The sequence below is a fragment of the Saimiri boliviensis genome, chromosome 3, assembly GCF_048565385.1.
Source record: "Saimiri boliviensis isolate mSaiBol1 chromosome 3, mSaiBol1.pri, whole genome shotgun sequence".
Lineage (NCBI taxonomy): Eukaryota > Metazoa > Chordata > Mammalia > Primates > Cebidae > Saimiri > Saimiri boliviensis.
Window position 1 is genome coordinate 4,699,264 of NC_133451.1, and position 15,410 is coordinate 4,714,673.

The 15,410-nt window shown below is 57.5% G+C and overlaps 1 protein-coding gene across 19 annotated transcripts in view; it reads left to right on the forward strand.

The window, feature by feature from the left end:
- Positions 1–15,410, forward strand: part of ABLIM2 (actin binding LIM protein family member 2) — a 189,127-nt gene that overhangs the window by 20,826 nt on the left and 152,891 nt on the right. For 5 of the 19 annotated variants that reach the window (XR_012516800.1, XR_012516801.1, XR_012516802.1 and 2 more), the window contains exon 1: positions 6,138–6,305. The exons of 2 other annotated variants lie outside the window; for them this stretch is intronic. Coding sequence is in view for 12 of the 17 variants with exons in the window: in XM_074395836.1 (XP_074251937.1) it covers positions 6,281–6,305 (25 nt within the window). In the remaining 5 variants the exon portion in view is untranslated. Of the gene's footprint in view, positions 1–6,132; positions 6,306–15,410 lie in introns of those variants that run through there. 12 more of the 19 variants (XR_012516803.1, XM_074395837.1, XM_074395842.1 and 9 more) reach the window with 5 other exon arrangements.

The window sequence follows — 15,410 nt, forward strand, 5'->3', positions numbered from 1 at the left end:
CACCTCGCAACAGGGAGACGAAGCACCATCCCCTCGTATCTTCCCTGGCGGGTTTTCTCACCACACCTCTGTCTGTGCTCACCCTGCCGTGGGGCTGCCTGAGACCTTGGGAGGGAGTCAGCGGGCTTTGTCCCGGCCTTCGCGGTGTCCCTCGGGGCCCCTCCATATCCTCTGCTTGCCTTTGTTTCCGTCTGGCCTCGGAGCCCCTGACCTCCCTCCCCTCTTCAGCTTGGTGCAGAAGTCCTGTCCCCACAGCCATGGAGGGCACTCACCTCGCTGTTCACTGTCACTCCCCCAGTCTGCCAGCTCCAGGCACGACGAGACCCCCATGTGCCTTGCTCTGGCACCTGACAGGTGTTTCCCCTGTGGGCAAGTGCACTGATGTTAGTGGCACGCAGGACTGTGGTATGGGTGGGGACACTGCCTAGCTAGCCCAGCCGGTGGCTGCCTGGGTTGTTTCCATGGTGGCCAGCTCCCTCTTGACACCTTGGGGGGCTCTGGGAATCGCTGTCCCAAGGGGCGTTTACAATGCCCATTGTCCTGCAGAGATACTGCCGGGGCCGGGGCATGGGCCCCAGTGGAGCTGGGCAGCCTGGGGTATGCAGAGCACAGAGGAGTGAGGGGCGAGGAGAGCAGGACCCGGGCGCTCCAGCCAGGCTGGGGGGCTGCAGATCCGGAACCAGGAGTTTGCTCTCAACCTGGGAGACCTGGTAAGCCCCAAACAGGACCCTCTGTGCTGGGGACTGGAAGGCTAGTCTGGCAAGGAGTGGAGGGGCCATGGTGGGAGGGCCGTGGCCTCCCGTCTCTACCGGGACAGATACGGACCAGCAGGCAGGAGGGGCAGGAGAAGAGATGCCCCATAGGGGATGGGGAGATAGCTCCCTTCATCGGTTCCCTTGGTGCCACGACTCCAAGGCCGTGGGTCCCCTTGATAAAAAGGGGAAAGCCAGCTCTATGGGTTGAATTGCACTTCCACTAAGCTAAGACGTGGCCCCTCCACACGTGACCTTATTTGGCAGTAGAGTCACTGCAGGTGGAGCTCGTCCAGGTGAGGTCATGCTGAATTTGGGAAGGGAGAAGAGGGAAGGTGATGTGAACACACGCAGGGAGGAGGCCACGCGACGTCGGAGGCAGAGACTGGGTGACGCTGCTGCAGGCTGAGGCTGGTGAGGATTGCCAGCCACCAGCAGAAGTGGGAAGAGGCCAAGAAGGTCCTGCCCAGAGCCCCAGAGCCTGCCTTGTCCTCACAACTCCCGATCCGGGACTTCTGGCCTCCAGAGCCGGGGAGAGTGAATGCCTATGGTTCAGCCACCGTCTGTGGCACTGTGTCACAGCAGCCACGGGACATCCATCAAGTCAGGAACTGGGGAACAAAGAGGCCAATTACTGAGTGCCTGCCAGGGGCCTGGGTAGGGACCAGGCACTTTCACTGGCATCATCTCATTTAGTGTCCCAGCAACCCAGTCCGTGGCATCCCCATTTACAGATGAGGAAACTGAGGCTCTAAGAGGTGCAGCGGCTGGGCTGTGGAGTGCTGGGGCCTGCTGCAGGCCCAGGACTGAGTCACCTGGGGAAAGACAGCGGGGTGAGGGCCTTGCTTCGTGACATGCGGCATTGCTGGGGAGCGGGCGTGGCGGTGAGGGAGGGGGCGGTGAGCAGGCGTTCTGCATTCTTTCTTCTGATTGCATGGTGCTGGGGCCATCCCGGCAGAGGCATCCAGCACGCAGAGGGAGCTGGGGCCCAGTGCTCAGGAGAGGCTGGGGCTGGCTTTCCTTCCCCTGGGACTGGATGGTCTCAGATCCCTCTAAACCTCAGTTTTTATGATCCTGAAAAAGCCCTGTTTTCCTTGCTCTCAGTGACAGTCTCTCCCCCTATCCCACGTTTCAGGCCCTGAGCTCATTATTTCTCAGCTTTTAAGCAGTGTTCAGAAATGAAGATGTGAGTAATCATACCCCATCTATGCCACCGTGATGGGTGGCAGCCGCAGCGCTGGGCTGTCAGGGAGTGAGGGATTGTGTGCCTGAGAGAGGGTGAATAGGAGTGAGCAGGGGGACCATTGCAGCCTTGTGGGACCATGCACGCCATTTCCTTTCCAACCAGGAGGCCACTTGAGCCCTCCTGCTAGCACACCCCACCTGCACAGAGACATGTCCAGGCACCCCAAGGCCTGAGTTCAGCCAGCACAGTTGTGCTTGGGGATGGAGGTTGATGTGCCAGGGGTGGAGGCTGCTATGCTTAGGGATGGAGGCTTCTGTGCCAGGGGTGGAGGTTACTGTTCCGGGGGTGGAGGCTGCTGTTCCGGGGGTAGAGGCTGCTGTGCCGGGGATGGAGGCTGCTGTGCTCAAGGATGGAGGCTGCTGTTCCGGGGGTAGAGGCTGCTGTGCTGGGGGTGGAGGCTGCTGTGCTCAGGGATGGAGGCTGCTGTGCCAGGGATGGAGGCTGCTGTTCCGGGGGTGGAGGCTGCTGTGCTGGGGGTGGAGGCTGCTGTGCTGGGGGTGGAGGCTGCTGAGCTGGGGATGGAGGCTGCTGTGCTGGGGGTGGAGGCTGCTGTGCTCAAGGATGGAGGCTGCTGTTCCGGGGGTAGAGGCTGCTGTGCTGGGGGTGGAGGCTGTTGTGCCGGGGCCAGCAGAGGATGGCCGAGAGCATGTGGGAGAGTCAGGGAGGAGTCGAGGGTCCTCCCAGGCCCTTGTCAGTCCCACCTGCCCTCTGCATGCACAAACAGCTCATCTCCCTCTTTTCCTAAAGTCATCAAGGTTCTTGCCCCGGTACAGGGTGCAGCTGCAGAGGTCGGCATAGAATTTTCTGCCTGGCATGTGGCGACCCAGTCCCTGGCAGGAAACCAGCGTAGTGGGTCGCAGCAGCCTGTGTTACGTAAGAATGCGAATTGAGTAGAAAATAGTAGAGCACATCACAAGGAATCGGGTGTTTTCTGTGCATTTTTCGTTCACTATTTACAGATAGTATCAGTTAAGTTGCAGCTGCCTGTGGTCAGCCGAGAAACGGCGCCCCGCCCTAGCATGTGAGGTCCTGATCCCTGTGACCTGGGAATATTGCCTTGTGTGGAAAAAGGGTCTTTGCAGATGGGATTACACCAGGATACTGGGATGGGGAGATGATCCCGGATGGTCTCAGCGGGCCCTGAATGCCATCACAGTTGTTCTAAGAGAGAGACGGGGCTGGGGGACCACAGAGGCAGAGACTGGAGTGAGGGTGCCATGACCCGGAAATGCGGCCGCCCCAGGAGCGTGGCAAGGCAAGGACAGCCTCCGCAGGAGCCTTCGGGGAGCTCGGCCTGGGGGCCACCTTGACACCAGCCCAGTGGTACTGATTTTGTATTCCGGTCCTTGCTGCACTGCCCTCTACCCAGACTGTCTCTCTCCTCCCTGGGCCTGGCTAATTCCTCCTCCCTCTCATAGCTGGGCTCTGACGCCTCCTCCTCCAGGAAGGCCCCCTGCTCCTTTCAGGCCAGGTCAGGGTCCCTCTGTGCTCCCCTGGGTGCCACCAAGCATACCCTGGGCTCGGGCCAGACTGCCTCCTTCAAGTCCCAGTAAGGCAGGGCCAAGCATGGCGCCACCTCGCAGGGTCTCAGGGGCTCAGATGATTTGACACACTAAAAATCTGTGGAAGGGCCCGATCGGAACCCGGCACCGGCATCTGCTCTCCCTGCCGCAGCCACTGTGGCTGCTGGACTGGAGCCAGGAGGACCCTGAGGGGCCAGGCAGGATCTGAAGGCTGACCTCCACACAGGCCCTTCTCCCGAATGTTACAGAACATGCCCTTAAGACCCTGGCCTCAGCTCAGTGTGATGTTTCCCAGCACCGCCATCCCGAAACCGGGACAGACGCAGCCGGGCCTCAGGCATCCAGCACCACCCTGGCCTCCCTGTGTCGCCATCCCTGGCCCTGGGAGCCCCCAGCACCTGCTGGCTGAGCTCCTTTGAGACTTGAGTGCTCCCCCTCTAGGCTGAGACCACCAGGGCCTCTCTTGGGGGCTGCCTTCTGAATAAACTGGATGCTTAGGGGTGGACAGCGGGCTGGAGGCGAGGGGGATTGGAGGCTCCGTCTCCGTGGAAATCCCAGGCAGTGCTGAGTCACAGAAGCCCTGCTCCAGCTGCCTCCCCGGCCCATGTCCTGGGCTGGTGCGGTCGGCTTCCCAGCGTCTCCGAGCATGGAAGAGGTCTCCTTTCTGGATTAGGTACAGGACTTTCCAGGCTGCCCCCGTGTTCCCATGTGTACAGTGCCGGCGGTGGCGGGGGAGGGGATGACCAGTGATCATCAGGGCCTCTTCCAGCTCTGACACTTCCTGACGCCAGCCTTGAGGACCCCAGAGCCACAGAGAGAGAGAGAGCATACCTGTCTCCACTCCCAGCCCCGCTGGCTGTTGCTGAAAAGCGTGTCCGAAGGGGACTCCTGTGCACACCCTTGTCCTGTGAGCACAGGCGTGATGATAGCACAGTGTGGTCAGCTTTGGGGCGAGGTGTCAAGGTTTCAAGTTCTGTGCCCTGGGTTTCTCCCTCAATCTTAGCAACGCCGTCTTTAAACACCTGTCTTACGGCGTGTCTTGGTCTAATTGCACGAGCCAATGTGGTAGCTACTGGCCACATGTGATTATTTAAATTACAATCGATTAAAATCAAATAAAATCTAAAACTCTGTTCTGCCTGGTGTTGGCCATGTTTCGGGTGTGCAGGGGCCTCACGAGCTGAGGCTGCCGTGCTGGGTGTGCAGGTGCGATGCCTTCCCTGATGGGGTGCAGGGCTCTGATTCGCTCGTGCAGGGATTTCAGTGAATGACAGAGGGAGGGGGCGTATGGATTTCTGCTTTTTATCCCGTTTCCCTTAAAGATAGCACTGAGAGGGTTTCTTCTGGTGTCAAATTAAATATGTCAAAAGGAAACATTTCCTGGCCCTAGTGCCTAGACACACCCACCACATGTGGTCCTCCAGGGCCTCCGCCCCAGCCTCAGGTCCCTGAATGGGCACAGCCTGTGGTAGGGTGGGCAGCCCAGTCGGGGAAAGACACAGACTGGGGCAGCTCGACAAAGCCCCAAGGATTGCTGGCTTCTCAATAATAGATATTTATTTTTCTCAGTTCTGGAGGCTGGAAGTCCAAGATCAGGGTGCCAGCTCAGTCGGGCTCTGGCAGGGCCTTCTTCTGGGCTGCAGACAGCCACCTTCTCCCTGCACCCTCACGTGGCAGAAAGAGCGAGGCAGCCTCTGGCCTCTTCTTACAAGGGCACTAATTCCATCGTGAGGGCTCCACCTAATTCCTTCCAAAGGTCCCGCCTCCAAATCCCATCACACTGGGGTTAAGGTATCAGCATGTGAGTCTGGGGAGGGGACACCGAATTCAGTCCAGGCCAGTGGACTTGGGCTAGACAATGACTTTATCTCTTTCCCACCTTAGAGCCAGGGCAAGGAGACCAGCTGTGCAAGGTCATGAGGTTTAGTGCATTCATGTTTTACAGCCTGGGAGCCAGCATCCTGTAGATAGAGACACGTCTTTTTGTGGTCACGCCCACCTGGAAGCTCAGAATGTGACCTTGTTTGGGTGTTTCCGTAAGTGATTATGGTAAAGATGGCGATGAGGTCATTGTGGGCGAGGGAAGACCCTAAATGCAGAGACTGGTGTTCTCATAAGAGACAGAAAAGGGCACGCAGAGACATACAGGGAAGACGGCCCATGAAGGCAGAGGCAGAGATGGGGCCCCTGTGGCCATATGCCAAGGGGCGCCTGGAGCCACCAGCATCGGGAAGAGGCAGGCTGAGGCTCCTCACACCCCTGTGGAGAGCAGGGCCCTGCTGGCACCTTCATGTCACACTTCTGGCCCCCAGAACTGCAAGAGAATCGGGTATCTGTTGTTTGAAGCTCCCAGTTTTGGGGGGCCCTGGTGCAGGCTGTGACTCCCAGCACACGGGGCTGTGGGGGTCATGAGCTCACTCATGCTGCCCCTGACCCATGGGGAAGGGTCAGCAGATACTCCCCACCTCCACCCCTCCCCCACCTTAAGTGCCTTTTTAGAGCCCCTTTCCCGGAAGCCTGGGAGACAGGTGTGTCTCTGGCACACAGTGTGGCAGGAGTCTATTTTAGTATGCCAGGAAGAGCTTGGCTCTGCCCCTCCCCAGGGAGAGGGTGGTGGCTGCCACGTGACCCTGTGGGAGCTGTGTGGACTGCAGAGGCTCTCCCCCGCCCCACTGTGGCCTGAGCCTCTGTGGGCACCGGGCCCAGCCACGAAGAGGGAGAGCTGCGACCCGCTGGCCGTTCACAAGCAGCCACACTCCATGGGGGTTCCCGGGGGAGATGCAGGTAAAGCCCCAAACTGCACTTTTGCCCAGACCTTCTGACTGGGAGCCGGGAGCTCCGTGAATCAGCTTCAGGGGTCTGGTGGGAAAGGAGGGGGTCCGGTCGAGCTGTGCCCCATGTGAAGGTCATGAATGCCAGCACCGTGAGTGCCACTGGGTGCAGGCTTTGGGGATGCCCTTTGTGGATAGCACTGTGGGGTAAGGAGGGTGACCCCATTATACAGGTGAATCAGCTGAGGCTGGGGATGGGAGGGGTCTGGTCCGACCTCACACAGGGCTGGCCTCGGAGCTCCAGCACCCGCTGACCACAGCGTCTGGGCTTCCCTCCCTCCCTCCCTCCCTCCCTCCCTCTCTCCTTCCCTCTCTCCCTCCCTCCCTCCCTCCTTCCCTCCCTCCTGCCTCCTTCCCTTTTCTTTTACCTTTAAGGTGGTGGTCCTCACCTATGGGCAGCTGCGCTTCTGTGCCCTCCGGGGGACATGTGGCAATGTCTGCAGGGTTTTTTTTTTTTTTTTTTTTTTGGAGACAGGGTCTCACTCTGTCACCCAGGCTAGTGTGCAATGTCATGAACATGGCTCACGGCAGCCTCAACCGCCTGGGTACAAGTGATCCTCATACCTCGGCCTCCCAAGTAGCTGGAACTAAGGTGCGAGCCACCATGCCTGGCTAATTTTAATTTTTTTTTAGTAGAGACTGGGTCTCACTTTTTTGCCCAGGTGGGCCTTAAACTCCGGGGTATAAGCAATTCTCCCATCTCAGCCTCCCAAAGTGCTAGGATTACAGGTGTGAGCCACTGTGCCCAGCCATCTGGAGACATTTTTGATGGTCACAGCTCGGGACGGTGCGCCTCTGGCATCTGGCGAGAAGAGGTCAGGCCACCGGCAAGCAGCCCGTGGTGCGTAGGACACCCCACGGTAGGGCCTGCCCAGCCCAGTGTCCTGCTTTGGGAAACAGCATGCATGCTGCCGCTGTCCCGATGTGACGTAAAAGACAGGCCCATCAAACTCCTTCCGTGTGAGCCACCAGCATGTCCGACAGCTGCAATGCTATGTGTTGACCAGGTGGCCTGTGGGGTGAAGGTGATGGCAAAATATGGGGACCTAGAGAGAGAGAAAAGGAGGGCAGGGAGTAAGATGGGGGGAGAGGGAAGGGAGGGGAGGCAGAACAGTGGGGAGGGAGCCCAGACCCCTGGAAACAGCGTGGTAGGTACACAGGGAGGGGGGCGTCGGCAGGGAGGAGCGCTTGGCGGAGAGGGGGCCTCAGAGGGCCTGACACACTGCTGGGGCCTCCATCGGGTCCCTCCTTCCTCTGAAATGTTTCCTACTCTGTGTGGGCCTGAGGCCTGGTGCCCAGCAGGATCTTGTCTCTGGGCAGCCAGACCGGAGCCTTCCCTCCCTGGTGCCCTCCTTCTGGCCTGTAGGGTCGGCCCTGCGCCAGGGAACTGGGACCCTCGTCCACAGCTCCCGCCTCAGCGCCTCACGCTCTGAAACTCCGTGGAATGTGACTGAAGTGAGCAGCTCTGGATGGGGCAGCGGCGGTGGGCCTGGAGTCCGACCCCTGATGCTTTAAGCCCTGATTCTACCTGACCTCACTGTGAGACCTTGGAGAAGACACTTCCCTGCCCACGAGGCCCCCAGGAAAAGGGGATTGACCGTGTGGCTCCTCCACTCAAGGTGTGTGAACCAAAACAGGAGATGCTCAGATGTGTTCCCAAAAGCGACAAGCCGCAGATCCCCCAAGGCTGCCCACGCACAGCTGAGGGCGAGTTCTCCCCCCGCCCACGAGGACGCGCTGGCGTGGCCGGGCTGCTGGAGCGTTCGGAGGATAGCTGTGGATTCCCAGCGTGGACAGCAGGTGACAATATCCGTGTCCCAGAGGGAATTTCCGTGGCAGAGGCTGGGTGGGCCTCCCCAGCCCGGCCGAGTCTGAGATGCTTTCTCACTCCCACTGTCCTTCCACCAGCTGTGGACGACCATGCTGGACTGACCGTCTTGCTGATGGCAGAGCCGACCACGGCCATCCCAGGAGCAGCCCTGGCACTGAGGTCCCGGGCAAGGCTGTGGCAATCAGCGCTGCAGATCATGATTCACATGTGAAGCAAGGGTACCCACAATTAAATAGAGCGGCCAGGTAGATGTGATTCTGTGAATCACATCTACCTGGCCGCTCTATTTAATTGTGGATTTAATCGAATAAAAACATAAATCTATTTTATGTAAAATTATATACATGAATAAAAACATAAATTTATTCATGTAAAATTACAATAAAACAAAAAAAAAAACCTATGCATTTCAGAAGAACACACGGGAGCACATCTTCATGATAGTGGATTGGGCGACAGTTTCTTAGAAAAAAATGCTGAAGCAGCCGCCATCGTAACGAGACATGGATGATTGGATTTCATCAACATTAAAAACCTTTGTGATGCAAAAGACATCATGAAGAAAGTGAAAACACGACTCACAAAATAGAAAACCTTTGCGAATTAGAAAGCCCACACGGGACTGGTATCTCGAATATATGAATAACTCTTATCTCTCAATCCTGTCAAGACAACCAAGCTAAAAAATGGCATCAACGTTTTTACACAGAAGATGCCAAAGGGAGAATCTGCACATGAAACAGGGCCAGCATCATTCGCCCGCAGGGAACAGCAAATCAAAGTCCCTGTGAGACACGGATTGCAGCTCTGCCGGAACGGCTGGGTCAAAATCGCAGGCACGCCCAGAGCTGGAGGTGGGGATGCGTAGACATCAGAATCCGCGTGGAAAACACTCTGCCAGTTCCTGGAAATGTGACACACAGAGTGACCACAGGACCCAGCAACTCCACTCCTGGGTATCTACCCAAAAGAAACACACAACTACATCCACGCCGGACATTTACGCTCGAATGTTCACAGCAGCGTTATTCATAAAAACCAGGAAGCAGAAACAACCCCAGAGTTCATCGACTGACTAATGGATGAGTCAGATGGGCTCTGTCCCTACAATGGAGTATTTCTCGGCCATCAAAAGCAATGAGGCACTGATGCCCGCCACACCGCGGATGCTCCGCCGCTGCGGAGAGAAAGTGGGGCTGATGGTAAAGGAGGCAGCATTTGTTTCTGGGGTGATGGAAATTTTCTAAAATGGATTATGGTGATCAGCACGCAACACCCAACTCTGTGAAGTACCAAAAGCCATTGAGTGTGCATTCCACACAGGCGAACAGCACAGCTCTGGGAGCGACATCTCAGGGAAGTCACCACTTTCAGATGTGTGCACCGAGCACTTGGTTCTGTGGAGGCGCTGAGAACACTGTTTCTGAAAGCACATCGAGGCTCTGCCTTATGAAAAGGGATGAATTATTCTGGGATGTGATGGCCTATCTTATGTCCCAGGTATGTGAGAACAGGTGGTTTCGTTGATGGTCTACAGAAACGCATGATGGAGCAGCCGCTGAGACGTTAAGAGCAGTCATTTCAGAGTGAAAGGGAATCAGGAGATGTTTCGTTTTTCCTTCAACATTGACGTACTGTTTGGGTTTCTAACCATGAGTAGCATTCCTTAGGTCATCAGAATGAAGTCATTTTTGTCGTTGAACCCAAAGGAACGTGTCTCTGGAGGTTAGCAAGGGTCCTGGGCAGGCCTCCCACCCCAAGCCACCTCCTGCCACACCTCTTGGCCTGTCCAGGGGGAGCCCGGACCTTGTCACCGCAGTGAGGCTGTGTGACCGGGGCCAGCGCACCCCTGCCTGCCCGTGTGTAGACCCGTAGACTGGTGCATGAGCCGGACCCCGTTGGTATAAGGCTGATCCCCCGAGAGACTGGCTTTAGGGTCGGGGCGGGCTGCCTCTGTTGGGCACGTGGTTAGCGAATGCCACAGAGCCACTGCGTCCCGGTTCCCCTGCCCGGCGTGGCCTTCCCTGGGCTCCAGGCCAGATATCCCGACAGCCAGTTTTAATTAGACACACCGGAAATGCTTCCTCACACCAGCCTCCCTTGAATCAGCAGACCAGGAGAACATGAGAAGGCCCAGGAATTTGAGGCGGAGATGGGAGAGGCAGACGGGCAGAAAACCAGTTCTCACATAGAAGCCCAGGCTCCAGGCCCCACCCTGCCAGTTGAAGGCTGTGTGATCTGGCCAGGCTACTGAACGTCTCTGAGCCGGGGTTCCTTCGCCTGCCACCTGAGGGTGACAGTGCCTCTCATGCTAGCTGGCGATGGGGCTGGCGCCATTGTGCCTATACCATGCCTGCACAGAGGTAGAGGACATTTGAAAACCAGGGGTGTTGCCACAGGCACCCTGCACCAGCCCACACTGACCTGGGTTTGATCACAGGCTTTGAGGGCCACTGATTTATAGTGGCATCTTTGTCCACACAGTGGCTGGTGCCCACTGCCAGCTTGGCCCTGGTGGTGGCTGGGCCCTGCACCATAACCCGAGTGGCTTGTGTCTCAGCAAAAGGGAAATCTTGGTACATTCCAGGTCTCTTTCCTTCTGGGGAAGATTGTAATGAAGTGAAGTGCCCGTGGGCACCTGGAGGTATGCCCACAGGCCTGTGCCAGGGGCCCAGCACTTGCAGGTCACGTGGGGTGGAGCTGTTGCCCTGCACACTCTCCAGTGCCTTCACTTGTGACGATGTGGGTGTGAATTCTGAATGGAGGGCATTCTGGCCCTGTGGGGCATCCACCTGGGCTCCTCCCCAAATCTAGGCAGCACCCATCTCCCAGCCTGAGCACCCACATGGTTGAGGCTTCAGGGACAAGAATTTTCAGATCTAAACTCAGATCCCTTCCCAAACACACCAATCCCTACAGAGGCCCTCGATGATCACGTTTTGTGGAGAAAATTCGACACTTGTAGCGTCTGGCCTCCTCCTGCTGTGGACTCACCGTGCGTGCCCAGGGACAGAGGGGTGATGGCTTGGAGCCCTGAGTGGGTAGGCTGGTGGGATCTGACATTGAATTTTGGGGTAGAGCCAGCATTTTGCTGCGGGTTTTGCAGGCACGGGCACACGTAGCCACTTTATGATTTGGGGGATGAAGGCCTCTGTGCGCCATGTAAGAGTCTGGATGTGAAGGGTGGGGTGCCAAGCCAGGCATGGGGGAGGGTCAGGCAGGGATCAGAGATGCCACGTGAGGGCTGCCAGCTTCCAGGGAAGAATGCTCTGAGGACCACAATCAGGATTACAGAGTCCCAGACCCAGGCAAAGAAGTCTTCCTGGGACACGGTGCTGGGCCTCAAGGGCATTAGCAGCACGTGGGGGCTTTTCCATGTCAGGAAGAGCAGTGGCAGGTGGGAAGGAAGCAGGCAGAGCAGGAACACCGGCGGAGGCAGGCACAGCCTCCAGGAGGAGGTCCACGCTGGTCAGGTCCGGGTCAGATTTGCCACCCCTGGGCTGGTTCGCCCCTCATCCCACTCCCTCTCCCATCCCCTCGTCCACTGGTGGGGCATGGTGAAAAGAACCAGGGTCAGAGAGACCTGGGTCCCAGCGGCCTGGGGAGGTACGTTCCTGCTTGAAACCTCTGTTTACCCATCTGTAAATGGTCAAGAGAAGACAGGTCCCAGCTGTGTGGGATGGAAAGAAGAATTGGACTACAGTGGCAGGTGCCATGGAGGGTCTGACAGTGGATGGTCTTAAGAAGTGAAGGTTCGTGTCCCCCCGGCATTCACACTCTGAAGCCAAACCCCCAGGGTGATGGTATTTGGAGCAGGGGGCTTGGGCGCTGATGGGGTTTACATGAGGTCGTGAGAGTGGTGTCCTTGTGATGGGACTCCTGCCCAGAGCTGTCTCTCTGCCACGTGAGGGCACAATAAGAAGGCAGGCATCTACAAGTCAGGAAGGAGCCCTCGCCAGGGCCCGACCATGCTGGTGGCCTGATCTCAGACTCAGGCTCCAGAACTGGGAGATAAGTGCCAGTCTTTTTTTGTTTTGAAATGGAGTTTTCTTTTGCTGCCCAGGCTGGAGTGCAACAACATGACCTTGGCTCATTGCAGCCTCCACCCCCTGGGTTCAAGAGATTCTCCTGCCTTAGCCTCCTGAGTAGTAGGGATGACAGGCACCTGCTACCACTCCCAGCTATTTTTTTTTTTTTTTTTATTTTTAGTACAGACAGGGTTTCACCGTCTCGGCCAGGCTGGTCTTGAACTCCTGACCTTGTGATCTACCTGCCTCAGCCTCCCAAAGTGCTGGGATTACAGGCGTGAGTCGCTGCGCCTGGCCTAGTGTCAGTCTTTTAAGCCATCACATCTGGTATTGTTCTGGCAGCCCACACTGACCAGGACTGAGTGTGTCTCTGGGGAAATGGAGGATGGGAGCAGGGGGCAAGGCGAGTGACCTCTCCGACCCACCGTGGCCATCCTTACTGGGCCACTGGATGTGATGAAGGTGCATGGGGCCTGCTATACTCCCGGTTCAGGCTGATGTGGTATCTCCAGGTCAGGGCTGTGGCCGTCTTCAAAGGCCTGGGCAGCAGTGGGTGGGGCAGCTGAGGTATGACCAGTATCTGCTTGGGGGCATATTGGCAGATCCTCCCCAGCCCACTAGGTCCCTGCACTGGGGACATGTACCACAGCAGCTGCCTGGAGAGAGAGTGGGGTCCCTGGTGGGACTAGCTCAGCCCCTCAATTCCTCCCAGAGAGGGAGTTGAGAGCTGACTCGGGGTCTGGCAGGTCTCGGTCCGATGCCCAGCTGTGCGGTTTTGCCATTTGCAGCTCTGTGACCTGGGTCGTGGGTAGAGGTGCTCATGCAGTCCCTGGCACTTGCCTGGGCACAGGAACTGAAAGATGACATGGGTTATTCATCATCAGCCCCCCCACACCACTGGGCAGTGCCCTGAGGTCACCCAGTACATTTCCTGTTTCTGATTAGATTTGAGAAACATTCACTGGGCATCTGCTGTATGCCGAAGGCCTGGAGGAGGTCACTTGTTGGACCAATGTGACCACTCTGGCTCCAGGCAGTGTGACACAGGGGGACGAGCCCTGGGCTGGGAGCCTGGAGACCCGCGCCTTGGTGTTGGCCTGGCCACAGACTTGCTGCGTGACCTGGGTTGGTCCTCCCTGCCCCATCTGTGTGGGGGATGGGGGAGAGTCAGTGCAGATGCTCTGAGCCTTGACCTTCCGGATGCCTCCCTTAAGATCCTCAGATGCCCCTGGCTCCGGAAGGGCCTCGTTCTTCTGGCAATGGAATAACACCTTCCAGGGGTGTGGGTGCCAGGGATGTCTGGACTGGTGGCTGGAGACCTCAAGAGTCCTAGAAGCACCGGGAGCTGGGCTGGCGTCTGCCCGGAGCCCACAGCCAGCCTGAGCAGGGGCAGCTGCCCAGTACCGTCTCTCCCAGCTCTGCCCCTGGAAGGAAGCCCCCACCCCACACTCACACAAACTCCTGCCAGCCCCATGTGGTCACCCCCACGTCACCGTTCTCTGAAAGCCTGGTCTCGGGTAGGCTCGGTGTCCCACTTTACAGATGGAAAATGGGCTTAGGGAAGTGACCAGGGAGCCGGCCAGTCCCTAGCCGAGCTCTGAGGCCAGCTTTGACTCTTCCCGCCTGCAGGGATGGTGTGTGGACGGGCCCCCACTTACCATATTTTGATGTTGTGATGCTGCAAAAACAAGATGCATTCAGTAGAAACCGTACTTAGCATTTTGAGTTTTGATCTTTCTCTGGGCTAGCGAGCTGCGGTACGGTACTCTTACATGAGGCGGTCAACACTGTATTATGAAACAGGCTTTGTGTGAGATGCGTTCGCCAGCTCTCGGCAGAGGTAGGTGTTCTGAGCGTGCTCCGGGAGGCTGGGCTGAGCCGCGGTGTGTGCTAGCTTGGTGCATTCAGTGAAATCTCAGCTCGGGGATGCTGCGAGCTTGCCCGGCTGCATCAGGACACACCTGCACGATAAGAAGCGTTCCTGCTGGTTCCCCACACTGCCCTGACAAGCACGTGGATGGGGGCTGGGCGGGCAGAAGTCCAGATCAGGGTGTGTCCAGCGCTGGCTCCTTCTGAGGCTGCCAGGAAGGACCCGTCCCAGGGCCCCTATCCTGGCGTCTAAGTCACCATCTTCTCCCGCACCTTCTCGTCATCGTGTTCCCTCTGGGGGTGTCTCTGTGTCCGCCTTTCCCCTTTTTCTGATGCCAGTCCGACTGGATAAGGCTCCACCCTGCAGATCATCTCACTTTACGTTAATGGCACCTTTGAAGGCTCCCTCTCCAAACACGGTGCCATGCTCAACGTGGGCATCTGCAGGGCCCAGTTCTGCCCACACAAAGGGCTCCAGCGGCCTCCCGGCTCTGCTCTTGTTTCCCGCCACGCCCTCCAGGAGGAAGGGGCAGCGTGGCCGCTGAACTGTTTTTGTCTTCCTGTCCTCTCAGAGGAGAGGCTCCTCTCAGGCCCCGAGGGCTGCCTGGGACCCCACCACCCTACGTCCGTGTCTGTTGCTCTGTGAACAGAGCTCGTCTGTGGCCAAGAGTGACTTTGTCCTCATGGGCCTCTGCCTCAAAATAGGACAATCACAGGGCTTTCATGCCGGAAGGAGCTATGGGACCCCCCACCTGCAGGCCTTCGGGCACACCCCAGATCTGAGCAGCGTGGTGAGGAGTCTGCTCTTCCCGCTGGGCTGGGAACCCCTCCCTGACCCCTTGGCCTCGATTGGGGCTAGTGGAATTTCAGCCTGGTGGAAGCCCAAACCTCACAAAGGGTCCAAGCAACCAAGCCCTCTGGAGCCAGGACCAAGAGGAAATGGTTTGATCGTTTGTTTTTAAAAGACAATGTCACTGTTATTTGCAGCACTGTGCAAAGTATCAAGGAAATGGAATCATTTTCTGATTTTAAGATTTTCTTAGTGAGACAGAAGCCCAGGCCGAGCTCGGTGGCTCATACCTGTAACCCCAGCACTTTGGGAGGCCAAGGGGGATGGATCATGAGGTCAGGAGTTCGAGACCAGTCTGGCCAACATGGTGAAACCCCATCTCTACTAAAAATAAAAAACTTAGCCGAGTATGGTGGCACGCGCCTGTAATTCCAGCTACTTGGGAGGCTGAGGCAGGACAATCGCTTGAAGCTGGGAGGCGGAGGTTACAGTGAGCTGAGATTGCACCATTGCACTTCAGCCTGGGCGACACAGTGAGAC